This window comes from Antennarius striatus, chromosome 8 (genome assembly GCF_040054535.1).
Source record: "Antennarius striatus isolate MH-2024 chromosome 8, ASM4005453v1, whole genome shotgun sequence".
NCBI classification, from domain to species: Eukaryota; Metazoa; Chordata; class Actinopteri; order Lophiiformes; family Antennariidae; genus Antennarius; species Antennarius striatus.
In genome coordinates, this window is record NC_090783.1 from 7,198,559 (window position 1) to 7,217,611 (window position 19,053).

A 19,053-nucleotide genomic window follows, 5' to 3' on the forward strand; every position below is an offset into this window, starting at 1 on the left:
TAACCTAACTAGTACCCCTGAAAAGCTCAAAGAAGAATGTAGACAGCTAGACTGCGCACATGATTCATGGGACCCTCCTGTGTCAGTTGATCACTTGACTTTAGACCAGCAACAGAAGGTGAGGCAAATGCTCAGAGAAGAATGTGCTGCATTTTCAAGAGATGAGAATGATGTAGGATGCATTCCATCCTTACAGTTGAAGATTAGGCTTAGTGACACAACTCCAGTAAGACGCACTTACACCTCAGTACCTAAGCCGCTACACAAGGAGGTGAAGGAGTATTTGGAGGATCTACTGAACAGAGGATGGATTCAAAAGTCCCGGTCCCCATACTCATCACCAATAGTCTGTGTTCGTAAGAAAGATGGGAGTTTACGTCTATGTGTGGATTATCGTGAACTGAACCAGAAATCCATCCCAGATCGCCACCCCATCCCCCGAGTGCAGGATATGCTCAACAGCTTGAGTGGAAGTGTATGGTTTTCTGTACTGGACCAGGGAAAGGCATATCATCAGGGTTTCCTGGAGGAGAGTAGCAGACCACTTACAGCCTTCATAACACCTTGGGGTTTATATGAGTGGGTGCGGATCCCTTTTGGCCTGTCCTCGGCTCCAGCAGAATTCCAGCGCAGTATGGAGGAGTGCCTTGCAGGGTTGCGAGATGAGACATCACAGCCTTATTTGGATGACAATCTCGTCCACAGCAGAACGTTTGAGAACCATTTAAGTGATGAGAGAGGTGTTACGTCGCTATCAAGCACATGGAGTAAAACTGACAGCAAAGAAATGTGAAGTGTTTAAAGACAAGGTGAAATTCCTATGGAAGATTGTATCTAAAGACGGTTACTGCATGGACCCTGCTGAGATAGCACCCGTACAAGCACTCAAAGACCGCAAACCCAAGACAGTCGGCGAGTTGAGGAAAATGTTAGGGTTCCTGTCATATTACCGCCAATATATACCGAACTTTTCACGCATTGCCAAGCCACTGTATAGTTTGTTAGCCATGGAGAAAACACTGGGGGGCGGGGCTCAACAATCAAGTACCAGGAAGAGTAAGGGGAAACATAAAAAGTCAGATCAGCTATCCTCTAGTCAGCCGATCACCTGGACAGGACAACACCAGGAGGTGCTTTGCGAGCTTTTAGAGTACCTGTTGTGTCCACCACTCTTAGGTTACCCCGACTTTGAGAAGTCATTTGTGTTGCATTGTGATGCCTCTCAGGAAGGACTCGGTGCAGTTTTGTACCAGAAGCAAGAAGGCAAGCTGGTTGTCATCGGGTATGGGTCAAGAACACTAACTGCCCCAGAAAAGAATTACCACCTCCATTCTGGCAAGCTAGAGTTTTTAGCAATGAAGTGGGCAATCTGTGAAAGGTTTCGCGATTATTTGTATTATGCACCGTCCTTTACGGTGTACACCGACAATAATCCCCTGACTTATGTCCTGACCACAGCGAAGCTGAACGCCACAACACACAGGTGGATTGCTGAGCTTGCAGAATTTAAGTTCTCAATTAAATATCGGCCGGGGAAAGTGAATGGAGATGCGGATGGCTTGTCACAAATGCCGCTTGACATGGAGCAATACATGCACACATGCATAGGTGAAATGGAGCCAGAAGTGATAACAACTATTACACAGTCACTCCAACTCCAGTCCCTTGAACATGAGCCCTGGATGTGTCCAGCCACTATCAATGCAGCATGTGCTGACGTAGTACAGGAACGAGTGGCATCCCCAGTGGCAGAAATCTCCATGGAGACCCTAAAGAAAGCACAAATCAATGATCCAGTCATTGGCAAAGTAAGAGAGTATGTCATGAAAGGACAATGGCCTCGTCTGGGAGGAAGAGACTGGCGGGATGACATCTCTGTTCTTGTAAGAGAGAGAAACAAGCTGTTTGTCAACAAAGAAGGTGTCCTGTACAGAAAGTCAGTGGCTCGAGTTCAACTGTTGCTACCTAAAACATTCCACCAGCTAATCTACCGAGAACTGCATGAGGAAATGGGCCACCTCGGAGTGGAGCGGACACTCAGCTTGATTCGTGATCGATTCTATTGGCCTCACATGCAGAGAGATGTGGACCATTATGTGACCAAGGTGTGTAGCTGCCTGAAACGGAAGCGTCCGAACAAGCCAACTAGGGCACCACTGGTTAATATAGTGACCACATACCCCTTTGAGATGGTTTCAATAGATTTCCTGCATCTGGAAAGTTGTAAAGGAGGATATGAGTACATCTTGGTGGTGATAGACCGCTTCACGCGCTTTGCTCAGGCATATGCATGTACCAACAAGTCAGCAAAAACTGCAGCTGAAAAGATCTTTGGGGATTTTGTGCTCAAGTTTGGATTTCCGGCCAAGTTACATCACGATCAGGGCAAAGAGTTTGAAAACAAACTGTTTTCAAAGCTGGAAGAATACAGTGGAATCCAAGGTTCACGCACAACACCCTACCACGCAGCTGGAAATGGTCAAGCAGAGAGATTCAATCGAACACTCCTTTCCATGCTTAGAAACCTGACTGTAGAAGCTAAATCAGATTGGAAGAGCTCCCTAGCCAAAGTTGTTCATGCATATAACTGCACACGCAGTGAGGCGACAGGGTATGCCCCATATTACCTCCTCTATGGTAGAAATCCCCGACTTCCTATCGATATAATGTTTGGGCTAAAGCCATGTGACCGGAGCGCTTCTCAGAAAGATTACGCCAGCAGGTGGAGAAGGCGGATGCAAGAAGCATACAGACTAGCATCAGAGAGTGTAGAGAAGGCACAAAGTAGAGCCAAGAAGCACTATGACCAGAAGACATATGGAGCAGAACTACAGCCAGGTTGTAGAGTACTTGTGCGGAACTTCAGAGACAAAGGAGGACCAGGAAAGCTCAGATCGTATTGGGAGGAGAAAGTTCATGTCGTGACCAAGAGGAAGCACAAGTACAGCCCCGTGTATGAAGTACAACCTGAGACAGGCCTCGGAAGGACCAGATATCTGCACAGGAATTTGTTACTGCCATGTGACTTCTTCCCTGTTGAAGAAGACAAGCAGGAGAAAAAGACACTGAAAAAGAGAAACCTGATGACGGACACGAAGAAGAAAAGACAGGCAAAACAGGAGAGAGATCTGGATAATAGTTCAGAGGATGAAAGTGACTGGAGAGTCATCATCGCACGACCACCAGAGCCATTCAACCAGACCAGAAGCCAGCTGAGAGTGGAGGCGGAGGAATTCCAGCCACGAACAGCTGAAAAAGAAGTGGAGCAAGGTGGTGACAAAGAGGAGTGTCCTGAGGAGAATGAAGACAGAATGGAGCCAGAGGTGGAGAGCAGAGATCCGGCAAGGGTAGAGCTAGAGGCGTCATCTGATGAAGCAAGCAAGCCACATTCTGAGCAGGAGTCATCATCTGATGAGGCAGATGAAAGGGACCCTGAGTCGCTGCAACCACCTCCACGAAGGTATCCTTTCAGAAAAAGAAATCCACCAGAGGTACTTACATATGACACATTAGGTCAGCCATCTGTCGCATACAGACACAAGTGATAGTTACAGTTCAAAATTAAGGAAAGAAGTTCATAGTCACGTGTTGAATTTATTGTTGTAAAAGAGAGAGAAAAATAATTCATAGGAGCATTTATAGTTACAGTTAGACGGAAATTGTTGCAGTGATTTATCTTTATTGGGAAGGAAAGTACCAGAGTTCAGACTACTAACACATAGAAGAAACTGGAATGTTTGTGAAGCACAGTTATGCATGTGGGTCTGTGTAATGGGTTGTGGGGTAGAAGCGGGTTCAGAACCCTTCAGTATGAGATACATGACCCGCATAAGTGGCGGAGTAGCATTTCAGATATCACCTGGCCAGTGGTGTCTGTTGCTGACACATGACGCAAAGAGGGAGATATGTGTCATGTTGAAGACGGTTGATGTACAGGACGTATCACAAAAGACTGCCTCCCAGAAAACCTACATCTGCAACTCATATGTTAACGACAGAAGACTCTGGACAATTTCTAATGTCGAGATGACATTCATTTTGGAGGGGAGAGTGTGGGACACATGTTAAGACACTAAGCACCCCCTATCAACCTGTATTATTTTTGTAATTTTTATTATTTCAGTTTATGATTTTGTCGGCTCATATTCTGTTCAGGTGCAATGTCAAATTTAGTATTTTAGTAACGAATGCATGGGTACAATGAGCAGAGTTCACACAGGCACTTTGGGCAGCCAGGTGGCCTTAGGGGTCCTTAGGAAGGCGCGTGCAGCTATTCCATATTGTGTATATGGACAGCCTGCGGCGCACAGAGAAGAGGCTGATGTGCATGTGTCTGTGTGTTTCAGGTAGGAAAAAGTACATTAAAGTAAGGATGTGGATGTATAATTTGCGTATGAATGTGTTGCCTTCTGAACAAAATACAACTGGCATGAATGTACAGAATATGGGGAATGTTTCAAGTAGTTGCGGGGTGATTAGCTATTCCATATTGTGTATATTGGCAGCCTGCGGCGCACAGAGAAGAGGCTGATGTGCATGTGTCTGTGTGTTTCAGCATATTTCAAGTAAAAAGAACGTAAAAACTCATGCACGCCTGGAAGTCCGTTTATTTACGTCCAAGTGTGCAACACATATCCACTTTCATCACGTTGTCTGATTTTGGTGTGCTGTCGAACTTCTCTGTCTCTTCATAACTTCTTAGTTTACTTTTAAATTGTATCAACATCATGTCTTCACTGCTCTGTGTTAAGTGAATGACGAAAGGCTTGTATGACTCTGGAAGTCCCCTCATTACCATAGCGATCATCAGCTCATCACTGATCATTTGCTTTGTGTTTCTCAGAACAGTTACTGCCTTTTCCGCTCTGATATTGTAGTCTGTTACACTTTCACCAGACTTTTTCTTGAGAGGACACAGTTTGTTGTACAGGGAAATAATTCTAGGCTTACCCTGGCTGGCGTAATGGTCCTGCAGTATTTTCAGGGCTTTTCGACCGTCATCTGCAGCTTCCCTCATTACCAATGACAGGCTTTTATCGTCAAGAAACTGAATTAACTCTGCATAACATTCTGCATTCTTCTCTGGGTCTGGGTCTGCAGTGGATAATATTGTGTCCTTCAAACCTTCAAGTCTCATGTGTCCCAGAAACTTCACTTCCCAAAGCTCATAGTTATTTTCGTCTCCGTCAAAAACTAATCGTTGCCATCTTCTTCCTGTTGCTCATAGCCTGGGCCCATAACCTGTTGCGTTTTGATTTTCCATATTCCTCTTCACCCATAATTATGAGGCGGTACACGGTAACTACATACATCCGTAACTTTTATTTGGGTAGTCTTCTCAGCCGCAGCGGCACACACTCACAGCAGCGGTACAACACACCAAATTAGTGGAACATCACCTAGAGAAACACCCGCCAAAAATCACGTATCCCATCTGACGTAAACAAACAAACGGCAACGTAAAGTCCGTTACACTTGTAAAACTAAAACATAAATACAGCAGCTAATTAGAGCTTCCCCCAATATTATAATATAAATGTAAATAAAGATTAATGAGATCACATATCTTAACAGTATGATTTTTTTAACAGTCAGTGTGACTGACATACTCATTAGTTGCACTTTTCATATTTTTTTTACTAATCTTTCAGCTGAAAAATGCAGTTACAAATATGTGAAATGAACATTTAGTATCATAGTGTTCATATCATTATGTTACAAATAGGGCGGCACGGTGGCAAAGCGGGTTCCGGGTTTGAATCCTTTCTGTGTGGAGTTTGCATGTTTTCCCTGTGCCTGCGTGAGTTATCTCTGGCCCCTTACCACATCAAACAATATGCCCTTAATGAGAACTGATCAAATAGCTGTAGGTGTGAGTGGTTGTTTGTCTTTCATGTGGTATGTGTCACGCTCAGAGTGTCCTCTGCCTCTCGCACGGAAGTCTGCTGGAATAGGCTCCAGCAACTCCAGTGACCTACAAAAGCAGAAAAACCGGTCAAGAAGATGAATGAATGAATGAATGAATGAATGAATGAATGAATGAATGAATGAATGAATGAATGAAACAAATAATACAGCAAAATTATTCCATGGGTTGGAATTTGCATTTCTTATCTGAAATTAATCAATGCAGTGCGCCCTCGGTCTTTGTGGTTAATACGTTCCAGGAACTACACGCAATTGAGGAATCCATGATCGAGATTGTGATCTATTTATCTTATTATTTACGGTACTTTAAACCTTTATAAACCCTCCCCCTACTGATATTAAACCACCTTCTATCTGTATTATCTTTTCCCACACTCTTATCGACTTTTTAAAGCACTTTTATGTCTCACAAAAGTCCGAGACTGACGACCAGAGCGCACTTCTGGATGCCATCAGCCAGAAGAATGAGCGTATGGTATCACGTGACTGCCTTCCAAAAATCCGCCATGAGGTGTAGTCACAAGCGTTGATGCGCACTGTAAATCCATTTCTACTGCTGTTTTGTTGCTATGATGATGTTATAAGGGCCATCAGCATACTGGGTGCTATGTAATGTAAATGTATGGAAATGTAATGTACTTTATTAATCCCCATAGGGAAATTGTTAGCAGACTCTAGCACACACAGTTTTAAGTGCATGCATTTAAAGTGTGTACAGGCCTGTAACACGCACACACACACGCACACACACACACACACGCACGCACGCACACACACAAACACACACACACACACACACACACACACACACACACACACACACACAAGGAACACACACACACACACACACACACACACACACACACACAAGGAGCCTAAGCATGCAGTAGGAGGGAGGTCGAGTGGTGGGTAGCTCCTTCGTGGTGCGCCCTAATGAGCAACTGATATAGGGGACAGTGCTTTGCTATAGGGCGTATTGGCAGAGCTCGGGAAGTGAGATGAGAACCTCCCACTGTCAGTTCACACTCCAAAGTGACTGAGCGGGAGTGGGAATTAAACCTCTGATCCTGCAATCATTGGACCAACCCCTCTACCACGTACATGTAGGCTAATCCTGCAGGAGGATGCTTCACAGAATGCTCATATGTTCAAAATGAAATGTGTTATTTCTGGTTTATGAATGGATAATACTTCAGATCTGATGTACTGTATTTTGTCTTGCCTGGTTATGGGTGTCCATGGATGGTTGAGACATGGTTGGGGCAGAGGTACCTGGACATAGTTTTCTAGTTTTCCTATCAAAACATGATGTGTCACGGCTGTGACAAGCCTGAGGTTACTGCCTGTCCAGTTTTACACACTCCTTCTTTCCACAGTTTTGCGTAATTTCTTTCTTCTGATTCAAGGTGTTTTTGCCCTTCACATCATAAATTGTGTGGATTTACTAAAATAGTAAACATATGAACCTATTAAATATTTATAAAATTAAAATCATTTATTTGACATACTCAAAGGCTACTTGTTGTACCGTATTTGTGAATAATTGAAGAATTTTACTGACAAGTCACCCCACTGGTTATGGCAATTCTTTTGAGTGTGTTATGGCATAATGAAAAATATTTACAGTATTTGTAAAATAAAAAATATTTAAAAAATAAAAATAATCATCTTGAAAAATTGGCAGGCAGCATACAAGCCTTGACCTACAGTGTCAAGTTTTGAGCTGTCATAGAATAAACACAATGTTAATTTTAATAACTGTAGGGCTTTTTTTTTTCATCTAGACACTTTTGAAGAGCTCATCACTTTTTTCCAGTGATGAGCTCTAAAACATGAAAATCAAATACATTAAGGCCACAAACTACTTCTTGTCACTGAATTAGTTCTCATGTTCACCTGAACTTGCCGTGGATAGGTTGAAGAGATTTCACCTCTCATTCAAGAGCTTTCTTCAGCTCTAACTTGCTGGAAGAATACAGAATCTTACAAGTTTGGAGAGAAAACAACAAATGATCGAAACCACCACGACAATAAGTCTTGTTCGGAGTGGTCACTATTTATAAGGGGTCATTGTTACCCTCATGTGAGTTGTTATGGTGAGCTGCACCCAGGTGTGAATGATTGCTGTGGTTTCTGTTGATGGGGGTCAATACTGCATTGTAGGTATGTGGCTGATAAATGATGTCATAATCCTCCTCCACACTTCAGAGATGATTTCTCCACTTCGACAAAATGACTTCTTTTACTCCTCTCTCAAATCATCCGTCTTTATAATCAGCACTGCTCCCAGTAGACCACACACACAAGTACACTAAACTTCTAGTGTATATATGTAAATCCAGTGTAAACTGTAAAATTACAAATTTCTAACAATACATGTAGTGTTACTTCTTTACTTTCTGACTATTTATCTAATTTGTTGTGTTCATCCTTTCTACATCTCTTGTAACTTACTGTATCTAGTTTATAATAATAATGGATTAGATTTACAGAGTATAGCACTTTTCTAGACACTCAGAGACGCTTTTACAGTGGATCCATTATTCATTCACTCCTCATTCATATTTGGTGATGGTAAACAACCCACAGCTGCCCTGGGGCAGACTGACGGAAGCGTGGCAGCTAATGCGCACCAATGGCCCCTCCGGCCACCACCGGAACTATTTTGCACATTCACACACCGGCATTCACTTGCTGGAGGCAATGAGGGTAAGGTGTCTTCTCCAAGAACACAACGACACAACGACAAGTGACTAGGTGGGACCTGGAATTGAACCGCCAATCCTGCGATCATTAGACGACACATTCTACCAACTGAGCCATTGCCTCCCCACTGCTGCAATAATGTGTATTTCCCCTTTGTGAGAATTATAAAACAGTATCTTAATTTATTTTATCTTATTTTCTTCTGCCAAAACCCAGATATTACTATCCTCAGAGGAGTGGGTAAGTCCTGAGGAGTTAAGAGCACACTCTAGTCAAATCCAATCACATGCACATGTTAGTGTGTACAGGCCCTGAAAAAAACAAACACACACAGGGGGCCTGTTGAGTGTGCTCTTAATTTCCCTTCGGGGATTACTAAAATATATAAAAAATTTCAAATTAAAAAAGAAATAGTTTCAGAAATATTCAAAAGAATTTTAGTCAACACAAGATTCCTACACATTTCAAACCTGGAAACGCACCAAGACAGAAGCTGTTTCACCCTATATGAACAAAACATCACACTACTTACAGCAGAATGTAATAACTTGTACACTGAGGAGATCGAACAGCTGCTCGACAATCGTATGTCTCAACACAGAGGAGAGACAACTCCTCTGCCAACGTGGATGCAGCCTGCGATGTCCTCCACTCTCTAACGAGCAGGCTGCAGACACAGCACCCACAGGCCCTCATCCTCATCTCTGGGGACTTTAATCACAACCCCCCCGTCCTCCACTCTGCCCACCTTCACCCAGTATGTTACTTGTTTCACCAGAGACAGTAAAATACTTGACCTGTGCTATGCCAACACCAGGGAGGCATACATCTCATCACCCCCCCCCCTCCCCCCGAAGATAAGACCACAACCTGGTTCATCTCCTGACCGTCTACAAGCCTCTTGTGGAAAAACAACCAGCTGTGTCCTGCACTGTGAGGAAACATGATTAAAATGAAAAAAATCTTCAGAGAGACATGTTTAAAATTTTCAGATATTTACTTAAATCATTTTAATGAAATGTACTGAATGTTCCAGACATTTAAAATATTTTAAAATCATCTTGACAACTATTTTTTGTCACTGCTTTCACAGAAGAATGAAATGGAAGCATTGTATGTTGATTTTTGCAACTAAAAAACTGAAATAATAATATAATTAGACATATCAAGGGCGGCACGGTGGCACAGTGGGTAGCACTGTCGCCTCGAGTCCCGCTCTGCGTGGAGTTTGTATGCTCTCCCCGTGTCTGCGTGGGTTCTCTCCGGGTTCTCCGGCTTCCTCCCACCTCCAAAGGCATGCCCTTCAGGTTGATTGGCCGGTCCCAAATTGCCTGTAGGAGTGAGTGTGTGTGCGTGGTTGTATGTCTTTGTATGTGGCTCCATGGATCACTGGCGTTGTGCCCGGAGTGTCCCCCGCCTCACGCCCTATGCCAGCTGAGATAGGCTCCAGCTCCCCATGACCCGTTACGGCGGATAAAGAGGGAGAAAATGAATGAGTGAATATCTGTACATATTTATGCAAGTCAATGTACAAAAAATGGCTATTTTTCCTGGAGTAGAACTGTACAGTATTATTAAACTTTGGGACCATCTGATACACACACAGTCAGTCTCAGTCATGGGTGTTACATTACTTATAAAACTGAACATGTTGATAGTACACAATCCTCGAGTTCCAGAGGTCATGCTTAAAACATTAACACAACATCACTAAAACATCACTTTTTAACGTGGACCTTAACCGACCCACAACCCGCTGTGTCCCTTACTCGGGGGTGTCCGCTCCCTGATGGGTCAGTCCGTTTTACGCACTGGAGTAGCTTGGCGCGGTTTCAACGTGTTAGAGTCAGTTCTGTTTACAGTAGAAACACAAGATGTGAAAGGTACAAATGTCCTCTTTTACTGGAGACGTTTGTCAATTATGGTGTCAGGTAAGAGCTCAAAACCTGTTACTCTGCGTGTCTTTTTTTTTAAATTTTTTACATCGACGTTGCCATCGGTCGATGCACGCAACGTCATCCGCCCATGTCTTAGTGAGCCAATCAGCAGCAGAGTACCGCGGGTTAAGGCGACTCTGTAGGTCGCGGTCTGATTTGTCGCGTCTTTTTATTAAATACTATAGTATGGGAAGGGAGGAAAGATAATATTTTTATTTCTTTAAGGATCAAGACGTTTTGTTCATATCGGAAGTCCAAAATGAAGTTCGAGAGCGTTCTAGCAGGAATTAATGGATTTGGGAGATTTCAGAAGATGATCCTCACGATGTGCTTCATTGGCCGCTTCTCCATTCCCTGTCACTTTTTGCTCACCAACTTCATCGCGGACGTTCCTTCTCACCACTGTGACTTCAGCTCTTTGGACGATGGAGGTGTTTTTAGGAATTTATCCATGGAGGAGAAGCTTGTTGTTAGTATTCCTGTCCAGGAGGATGGGACTCCGAGCTCCTGTCGAATGTTTGCAGAACCTCAGTATCACCTGCTGCAGAACTCCTCCAACCCTCCTGACGCACGGACGGTGCCATGTCAGACTGGATGGGTGTACGACAACACCACCCTCAGGTCTACTGTGACCTCACAGGTGACGGACGTTCTCTTTAAGTTGGAAAACATGAGACAAAGTGCACATGTTCACAATATCAAATAAAACTAATATAATGAATAGGTTATTACTGTATTATTAGTATTACATATTATTATTATTACACATTACAACATATTGATTGCAGTGCACTGGCAAGTAACACAATAAACCAGTTGTCAGTAACAATCTGTGAACACAGTGACCAGGTTAATTGCACATATAACTGTCAAAAGTTAAAAGGTTTGAATGGTGATAAGGTGCAGCGTTGTGATGATCTTTATGATCTGAAGTTTAAATTAAACACCAACAATGTGTTAAATTAACATTAAATCAACAGTTTAGTTGTCTGTGAGCGTTGTTCTCAAGATGTTCTTAGAAAAACCCAAAACAGTTTGTTCACACAGAACCACAATCCTCCACGAGTCCAACTTGCATCAAATCACAGTACAGTCAACCATTTACAGATCACACAGTGACTCATTTCAAATTATCTCGCACATTGTCTCACAGTCCGAAATTGCTGAACAACTCTGCTTATTGCTTGGTACATTTATACATTGATATAAGTGTGCATGCAGTTGTCTACAGGCGTGCAAAACCTCAGCAGAATGCCGGCTCTGGAAAAGTCACTTTGACATCTCTAAGAACAAAATTCTCTTCCTTTTTAATTAATTGTCAAATTTGTTCATTTAAAGTGGGACTTAGTCTGTGAAAGAAGAGGGGAAAATAAAGCAACTGCTACCATCTTCTTTATTGGAACGATGTTTGGAGCCATTATTTTTGGAAGTCTGAGTGACCGGTGAGTCTTTTGCTGGTTATTCATTCTCAGCCTCTGACTGTGACCAAAAACCAAACAATCATTAAAATATAACTTGTATCCCTCATAGGTTTGGCCGAAGGAGCATGATGCTGCTGTCCTATGTGTCTACAATGCTTTTTGGTTTTGCCAGTGCTCTCTCTACATCCTATGTGATGTTTGTGGTGCTGAGATTCTTTACTGGGTTTAGCATCATTGGTATCCACATCATTACAGGAGTCCTAGGTAAAATTATATTTCTACTTTTATTGAAAACTTAACATTGTTTTCACCTGAGCAGGAACTGACTGCAGGTCTACGAAAAATAAAATATTTCAAGTCTGCAAAATTTCTTCAGAATTGTGATTTTTGTAAAGTGAAGACGTTTCTTGTTTGCAGTTGTGGAGTGGGTGGACACTCAGCACAGGAAATTGGTGGGAGTGATCGACAGCTTGGCCTGGTCAGTTGGTAGCGCAGTGTTTGCAGGAATTGCTTACCTGGTGACTGACTGGTGGTGGCTGACTGTCAGTGTCACCTCACCTCTGATCGTGGTCATCATCACCTGGAGGTAAGACTGAAAAGCAGCTCTTTTAGTCCAACTGATGCCTCCTACAGTAAACCCTTATCAGGGTATGTCCTGATTTGATTTGTGCAAGCTTGAAAGATAATTAACTTTCATTTAGAAGGAGATTTTGGCATTATTTTTATTTTTCAAAATTGATCAGTAAAACTTCTTTAAATTTACCACATTGATAGTCAGGAAGAACAACAAGTAGCACAGTTAATCTTTTTGCGTTTTAGTTATTATTGAAGCATAAGTCAAACTGTGGGGGATGGTAATTATAATAAAAATTACAAAATAATATGTCAGGACTGTACGTGTGGGCCTCATTAAGCCTAGACCTTCAAGCTGTACCGGGATGATTTGCTTCACTTTGAAATTTGAGGAGATTGTTCTCAGCCAGAAAAGCTGATCTACCCTTTTCGGGTTTAGAGAAGTATTTACCCCAAGTGGAGGAGTTCAAGTATCTTGTGTCTTGTTCAAAAATGTAGGAAGAACAAATTGGCAGACAGATTAGTGCAGTGGCTGCAGTCGTTGTATATGTCAGTTGTAGTGAAGATGGAATTGAACTGAAAGGCAAAGCTCTCGATTTACCAACCAATTTACATTCCTACTCTCACCTATGGTCATGAACTTAGGCTCAAGACCAAAAGGACAAGATCTAGCCTGTGAACTTCTTGTGATCCCTCTCAGAATATAGCTGCTCAAACTGTTGCCTCCAATAAATGTGTAAGTGGTAGAAGACGGATGAACAAATAAATATTAGATAGATTTCAATGAATGAATGAATGAATGCTTTTTTATTTTGTGCATGTGGAAGGAATACAACAAAATAGACTGAACAGAAAAACAAAGAAGACCGTTGAAAGTAGACAGACCAACAATAACAATAGTCAACACATGTCACAACACAAGAAGTAGGGTGAAGCATAAGCATATTTAAACCTACCCCTTCTTAACTACAGTAGTTAATTAACAATGAATTATCTCAATCATTCATAGTTAGACAAAAAATATTTACAAAAACATACAAAAAAAGAAATAAACAAACATACATATTTTTTAAAAATGTAGCCTCAAGAGGGCACAAGCCAGTGTCTTGTTGTGCAGGTCCCAAGCCTGGATAAATACCCATATTTATAAAAAAGGTAAATACTGAAAATAAGCGTAGTGCATATAAAAAATACAAACATGATTTATAAAAGCACCGGATTGTTAAAGCCCTTCCTTCCTCCTCTACCTTTGAAAACCGTGTGTTCTTACCACTTTTTAACCTTGGTCATACTTGGACATTGCAAGAGCTCCACACCCAATGTTTTTCAAGAGCCCCACTCCAGAAACAGAAACAGAAAAATGTCTTTGCCTTCAACATTAGGTGGCTGCCAGAGTCGGCAAGGTGGCTCATAGCCAATGGAAAGCACGAGCAAGCTCATACGTACTTGAAGAGATGCGCCAAGATGAACCAAGCAGAGAATTTCATGGAAACAATTAAAACGGAGGTCAGTATTCAAAATGTTTTAGAATTCAATAGAACAAACAGATATCAGTTAGTTTGAAATCGTGCAAATTAATCATTTCTGATGTGCTGTTATGATTAGTAATCCTGTTCATTACTAATTGTACTCTACATTTTGAAGACATTATCTGCCATTGTTATGACTGAGAAAAGACATCAGACCTATTCCTGTCTTGATCTGATGAGAACACCCAAAATGAGGAGACTGGCCATCTACACTGGTTTAATGTGGTGTGTATTCACTTAACAGTTGTATCAATTACAGGTCTCAGGTTACACATCTTATTTTTTATTATTGTGGCCAGTGAGTTCTAGATTTTGTAGAATACAATTGAATAGTTGACTACAATTTTGAACTGAGTTTCCATTTTCTCCTCCCCCAGGTTATGCGTGGTGACCTCATATTTTGCAATCAGTTTCCACATCACAGGCTTCTGGTTGGATATATATTTTACACAGTTTGCTTATTCTTTGATAGAGATCCCATCAAAAACAGTACTTTATTTCATACTGGATAAGATAGGCAGAAGATCAACAGTGGTGGGAACTCAGCTGATGGTTGCAATCTGTCTTGGAGTCAACATTTTACTACCTAAAGGTAAACACTTCCAGACCTTTAGCTAAGATTTAGGATATTTTGTTGGTTTAAAATGTCCCATACTTGTAATAACAAGACATTACAGTATTAATACATGGTAGCAAACAACACAAGGAATTCAAATCATACAACATATTTCAAAAAGAGTCAGGGCCCTACAGAATGTAAATAGAATGTAATGACTATGCATCAAATAATGATAATGAAAAGTGTCATTTAAAAATAAATAAATTAGAATTTCAACTTTTTTGTTGGCAAGAGGCTTTAAAAAAGTTGGAACAGTGGCATCAAAAGCCACCAGTGAAAAATTTATTATTTTAGCTTGTGAAAAAAATTGTAACATGATTGGTTATTAAAATTAGAGCATCACAGTAATGGCATCGGAAACCTGCACATTTATATAGGTTCCTTTAATGTTGCATGATAGTTTATAGAGTTTGTTTCTAAAAAACAGGCTACTTCATTACAAAATCTTTATTTCTTGGCCTATCATCCACCCATCCATCCATCTATCCATTGATCTATCCATCTTCGCTTTTCTGCCTTGCTGGTCATGGGTCTGCGGGAGCCTACCCCAGCTAGCTACTGGCAAGAGGTGGGGTATACCCTGGATGCATCGCCAGTGCATAACGGGGCCACATGAAAAACAAACAACCGCTTACACACACCCACACCTAAATTGGAGTGACTAATTCACCTAAGCTGCATGTTTTTGGAGGTCGAAGGAAGGGGACAACCTGAAGAGAAGTCATGCAAACATGGGGAGAACATACACAGAAAGGTATTGAACCCAAAACCTGAAAACACCATTGTTCTGCCTCTTGGCCCGTCATAAAACATAAAATACAACAAAGGAAATCTCAAACAGAGCAGCTGAAGTCTTATGTAAGGCAAAAATGGGAAATACTTCCTAAATCTTCCTAAATGCTTACAGAGTGCTGCTGAAGATATGATCCAACACTGAGGTAAACCTGACCCTGACCCAACAAATTTGTGTCATTTTTCTGTTTTAATAATTTGCGCTGTTACATAATGGAGTTTCAGTGATTCACGAGTCATTTCATACTGTTTTAACTTAAAGTTGACGTAGTGGTCTAAGTTTTTCTGGAAATGGATTTGCAACAAAAAGAGCTGCTGTATTAAGAAACAACTGATTCTGCTTTTGTCCTGTTTCCAGATAAGTCTTTGGTCATAACAGTGATAGCTGTTATTGGGAAAGGCTTTTCTTCAGCAAGCTTTGCAACTGTGATGCTCTACACAGCGGAGGTCTATCCCACTGTAGTAAGGTGAGTCACAATTTCCGTTTCATTTAAAACAGCACAATCATCAGATGGTTTTTTTTATATCTTACAGTAATGTAAGCATCGTAGAACACAGAAAATCTAGCATCCTCTATGTCTATGTGTACATCTTTTGTCTGGATTTAGGCAGATTGGTACGGGTTACAACAACGGCCTGGGTCGATTGGCCATCGCTGTGGTCCCGTTCATTCTCTTGCTGGAAGAGGTGTGGAAGGAGCTACCCCAGGTTGTGCTGTGCTGTGCGGCTCTACTGGGGACAATATTCACCAGAATGCTGCCAGAAACCTCCAACAAGTGCATGCCAGAGACCATAGATGATATAGAACAGCAGAGATAGCGTTTACCTTTTTTGTCAGTTCATGACCTTTCATAACCATCTCATGTCTTCACCTAAGGTTTCTTATGTATGGATTTTATGAACCACCCATCTAAGATTGTTTTAAACTTGTTTGTGTAATGTATAATAACTTCAAGCTTTTGAACTGTCATGAAGGCTTGCCAATAATGGAACCTCTCACTACCATGATAGGTACTGTAGCTGGCTATTACGCACAACAAAATATATCCAAACAACCAACATGTACTGTATTATACAAGCTTCAAATGCACTAATGTGTACTTGAAACCGAAGAATTGTTAATGTACAAGATGTTATTAATAAATCTTTACAGATGTAACTTATACAATTTTTTTGAAATTAATGTACATAAAGAAAATACTCCACTTTTGTACCACAATCAATTAAATGAAAGTCAACCACATCTAGTTTACAGTTTTTTTTGACAGTCCTGTTGAAATGTTCAATAGCCAGGTCTCATATTTACTACTGTTATTTCATTAGACATTTAGCGTGTGTGTGGGTGTACGTGCGTGAGCGTACATGTGCGTGTGTGTGTGTGTACGTGCGTGAACGTGTGTGTGCATGTCCGTGTGTGTGTGTGTGTGTGTGTGTGTGTGAACTATGATATATTAACAGCCCATCTTTATACGTACCATTTTATCTATTTACTATATATTCTGCGTAGAATCTATTACGTATACTGTCCAGGTTGAGGTCCATGTTTTTGATATACTGTACCTTCAAACAAAAAAATTGGTAAGAATAACTTTGTTTGCACAATAACATTTCGTTTTGCTTTAAGTTTCTTACTGATATTCTTTTGAAATAACACGTAGAAGTATTACGGACAAACAGCTGCCAAAGTCCATTTTGACCAACCAATGTTTGTTGTCATGTCAATGAAGTCCATGCGTGGGAAAACAGTGGCTGTGCTTTGACCCTTGATAGCTTTATGGAAAGTAGGTCAAACGTGCCATGTTTGAGATTTATTGGTGTCAATATTGATTCAATATTAAACCCAGTATGATAGAGGGTACCCTGTATGGTCTTCTAATGCCCATGGTTGAGTCATGATTCATTGTCAAAAGCTGCAGTAAAAACCTCTGTTAACTCCCTCTAGTGGATGACTGTAGTATTTCCTTCCCCATTTGTCTGTGGAAAATCTTTCATTCTCAGGCCGTTGAAGTCCAAAAAACTTTCAGCCTACACCCACAAAAATCTTTGTAGAAGTGTTGTATTGAATTTTTATATATTCGTTACAGTTTATAAGGAGTTGAGACAGTTTGTGATTGTTGTCCATGAGATTTTTTTATCAAGATTTTATATTAATAAAAATCAAATGGGAATGGACTCAAAATGTTTCTTTTGTTTAAGTAAAGTTTACTACAACATACCAATAGATACACGTTTACCGACACATTCAATTAATTTAGGCGTGACCTATCAAAGACACTAAGATTATGCTTCTACATGTCGCACCTGAAAAACAAAAAAGTTTATATAAATAAATGAATAAATACACATTTGAGCAATACACATTCGTTTGTCAAGTAAGTAAAGACCAACACAATAAGACTGAAGAAGACTGAGGTTCTCAGTCGTTTCGGTTACGGTAGATCTCTGAATAAAGTTAACGTCACTTTAAAATGTATGAAGATGTTCTGTCTCTTGCCCAAGAGGATTCTTCAGTTCTGAACGGCTGGTGAGGGTTCTTCTTCTTTTACTTTTGGCTTTTCCCTTCAGGGGTCGCCACAGCAAATCAATTGCAAACTGTTTTATTCAGAATGAGAGTCCTTTAGACCCATAGATTTCACCTAAGGCTCCAAGACTATGATCTGAGTCAAATAGATTGTGAAAATAACTATTGGTGTAGTTTAAGATTAGTTACCACACAGAGCAGATCAGTGTGTGCCAGTGTTCCTACAAAGTATTTGAACATCAATTTACAGTTGTACACAGTGTCTGTGAATGACATTTTAACTGACAGGAGTTGAATAGATCTGATATGATTGCCAATCTGTGAATTCTTTACATATTAACAACATATTACACATTAATTTATCACTGAGGTCTGGCGCTTCTGGTTCACCAAGACCTACTGTTTCCTCCTGTATGGCGATCCCCCCAAAGAGTGCCCCCTTGTGGTTTACCAGGAAGAGTGTTAGTTGACAGACCTTTCATTATTTTCTCCATCTACTCTGTGGTTTGCTAGTCCTGCTCACCTCCAGTCTGCGGGGCTAGAGAGCCTGTTTGCTTTCTTTATTGATAAAGAAACATACAGGTCAACTTTCAGTGTCCAGACAGAGAGGCTGCACTGGTTTGGAGTAGCAAAGCTACATGAACTTACTTCCTTAATAAGGCATTTAGGGTGGCAGTGGCTCAGTGATTCAGTGATTCAAAGATTGGCAGTGCAATTCCCACTCCTGCTTAGTCATTTGTTGTTGTATCTTTGGGCAAGACACTTCACCATCGTTGCCTCCAGCGAGGGACTCGTTGGTGTGTGTATGCGTGTGATGGTCAGAGAGGCCGTATGCGCAGATTGCCTGCCACACTTTCATCAGCTTGCCCCAGGGCAGCTGTGGCTGTGGATGTAGTTTACCATCAAAAAGTATGAATCAAGAGTAAAAAAATAATGGATCCACTGTAAAAGCGTCTTTGAGTGTCCAGAAAAGTGAAATAGAAATCTAATCCATTATCATTATAAGCAGAGATATAGTAATTACTAT

At 41.1% G+C, this 19,053-nt stretch overlaps 1 protein-coding gene across 2 annotated transcripts; it reads left to right on the forward strand.

The window, feature by feature from the left end:
• The first annotated feature begins 10,692 nt into the window (after positions 1–10,692).
• On the forward strand, positions 10,693–17,534 carry LOC137599982 (solute carrier family 22 member 7-like). Of its 2 annotated transcripts, none has more exons than XM_068321289.1 (9): positions 10,693–11,211; positions 11,910–12,013; positions 12,102–12,256; positions 12,410–12,578; positions 13,948–14,071; positions 14,210–14,319; positions 14,472–14,686; positions 15,864–15,972; positions 16,118–17,534. In XM_068321289.1, exons 1-9 carry the CDS (start codon positions 10,831–10,833, stop codon positions 16,299–16,301), a joined length of 1,551 nt encoding a protein of 516 aa, XP_068177390.1. In that variant the 5' UTR covers positions 10,693–10,830; the 3' UTR covers positions 16,302–17,534. The 2 variants fall into 2 exon arrangements, with proteins under 2 accessions (XP_068177390.1, XP_068177389.1); XM_068321288.1 differs by having other exon boundaries at positions 10,700–11,211; positions 16,114–17,058.
• Positions 17,535–19,053: the final 1,519 nt, after the last annotated feature.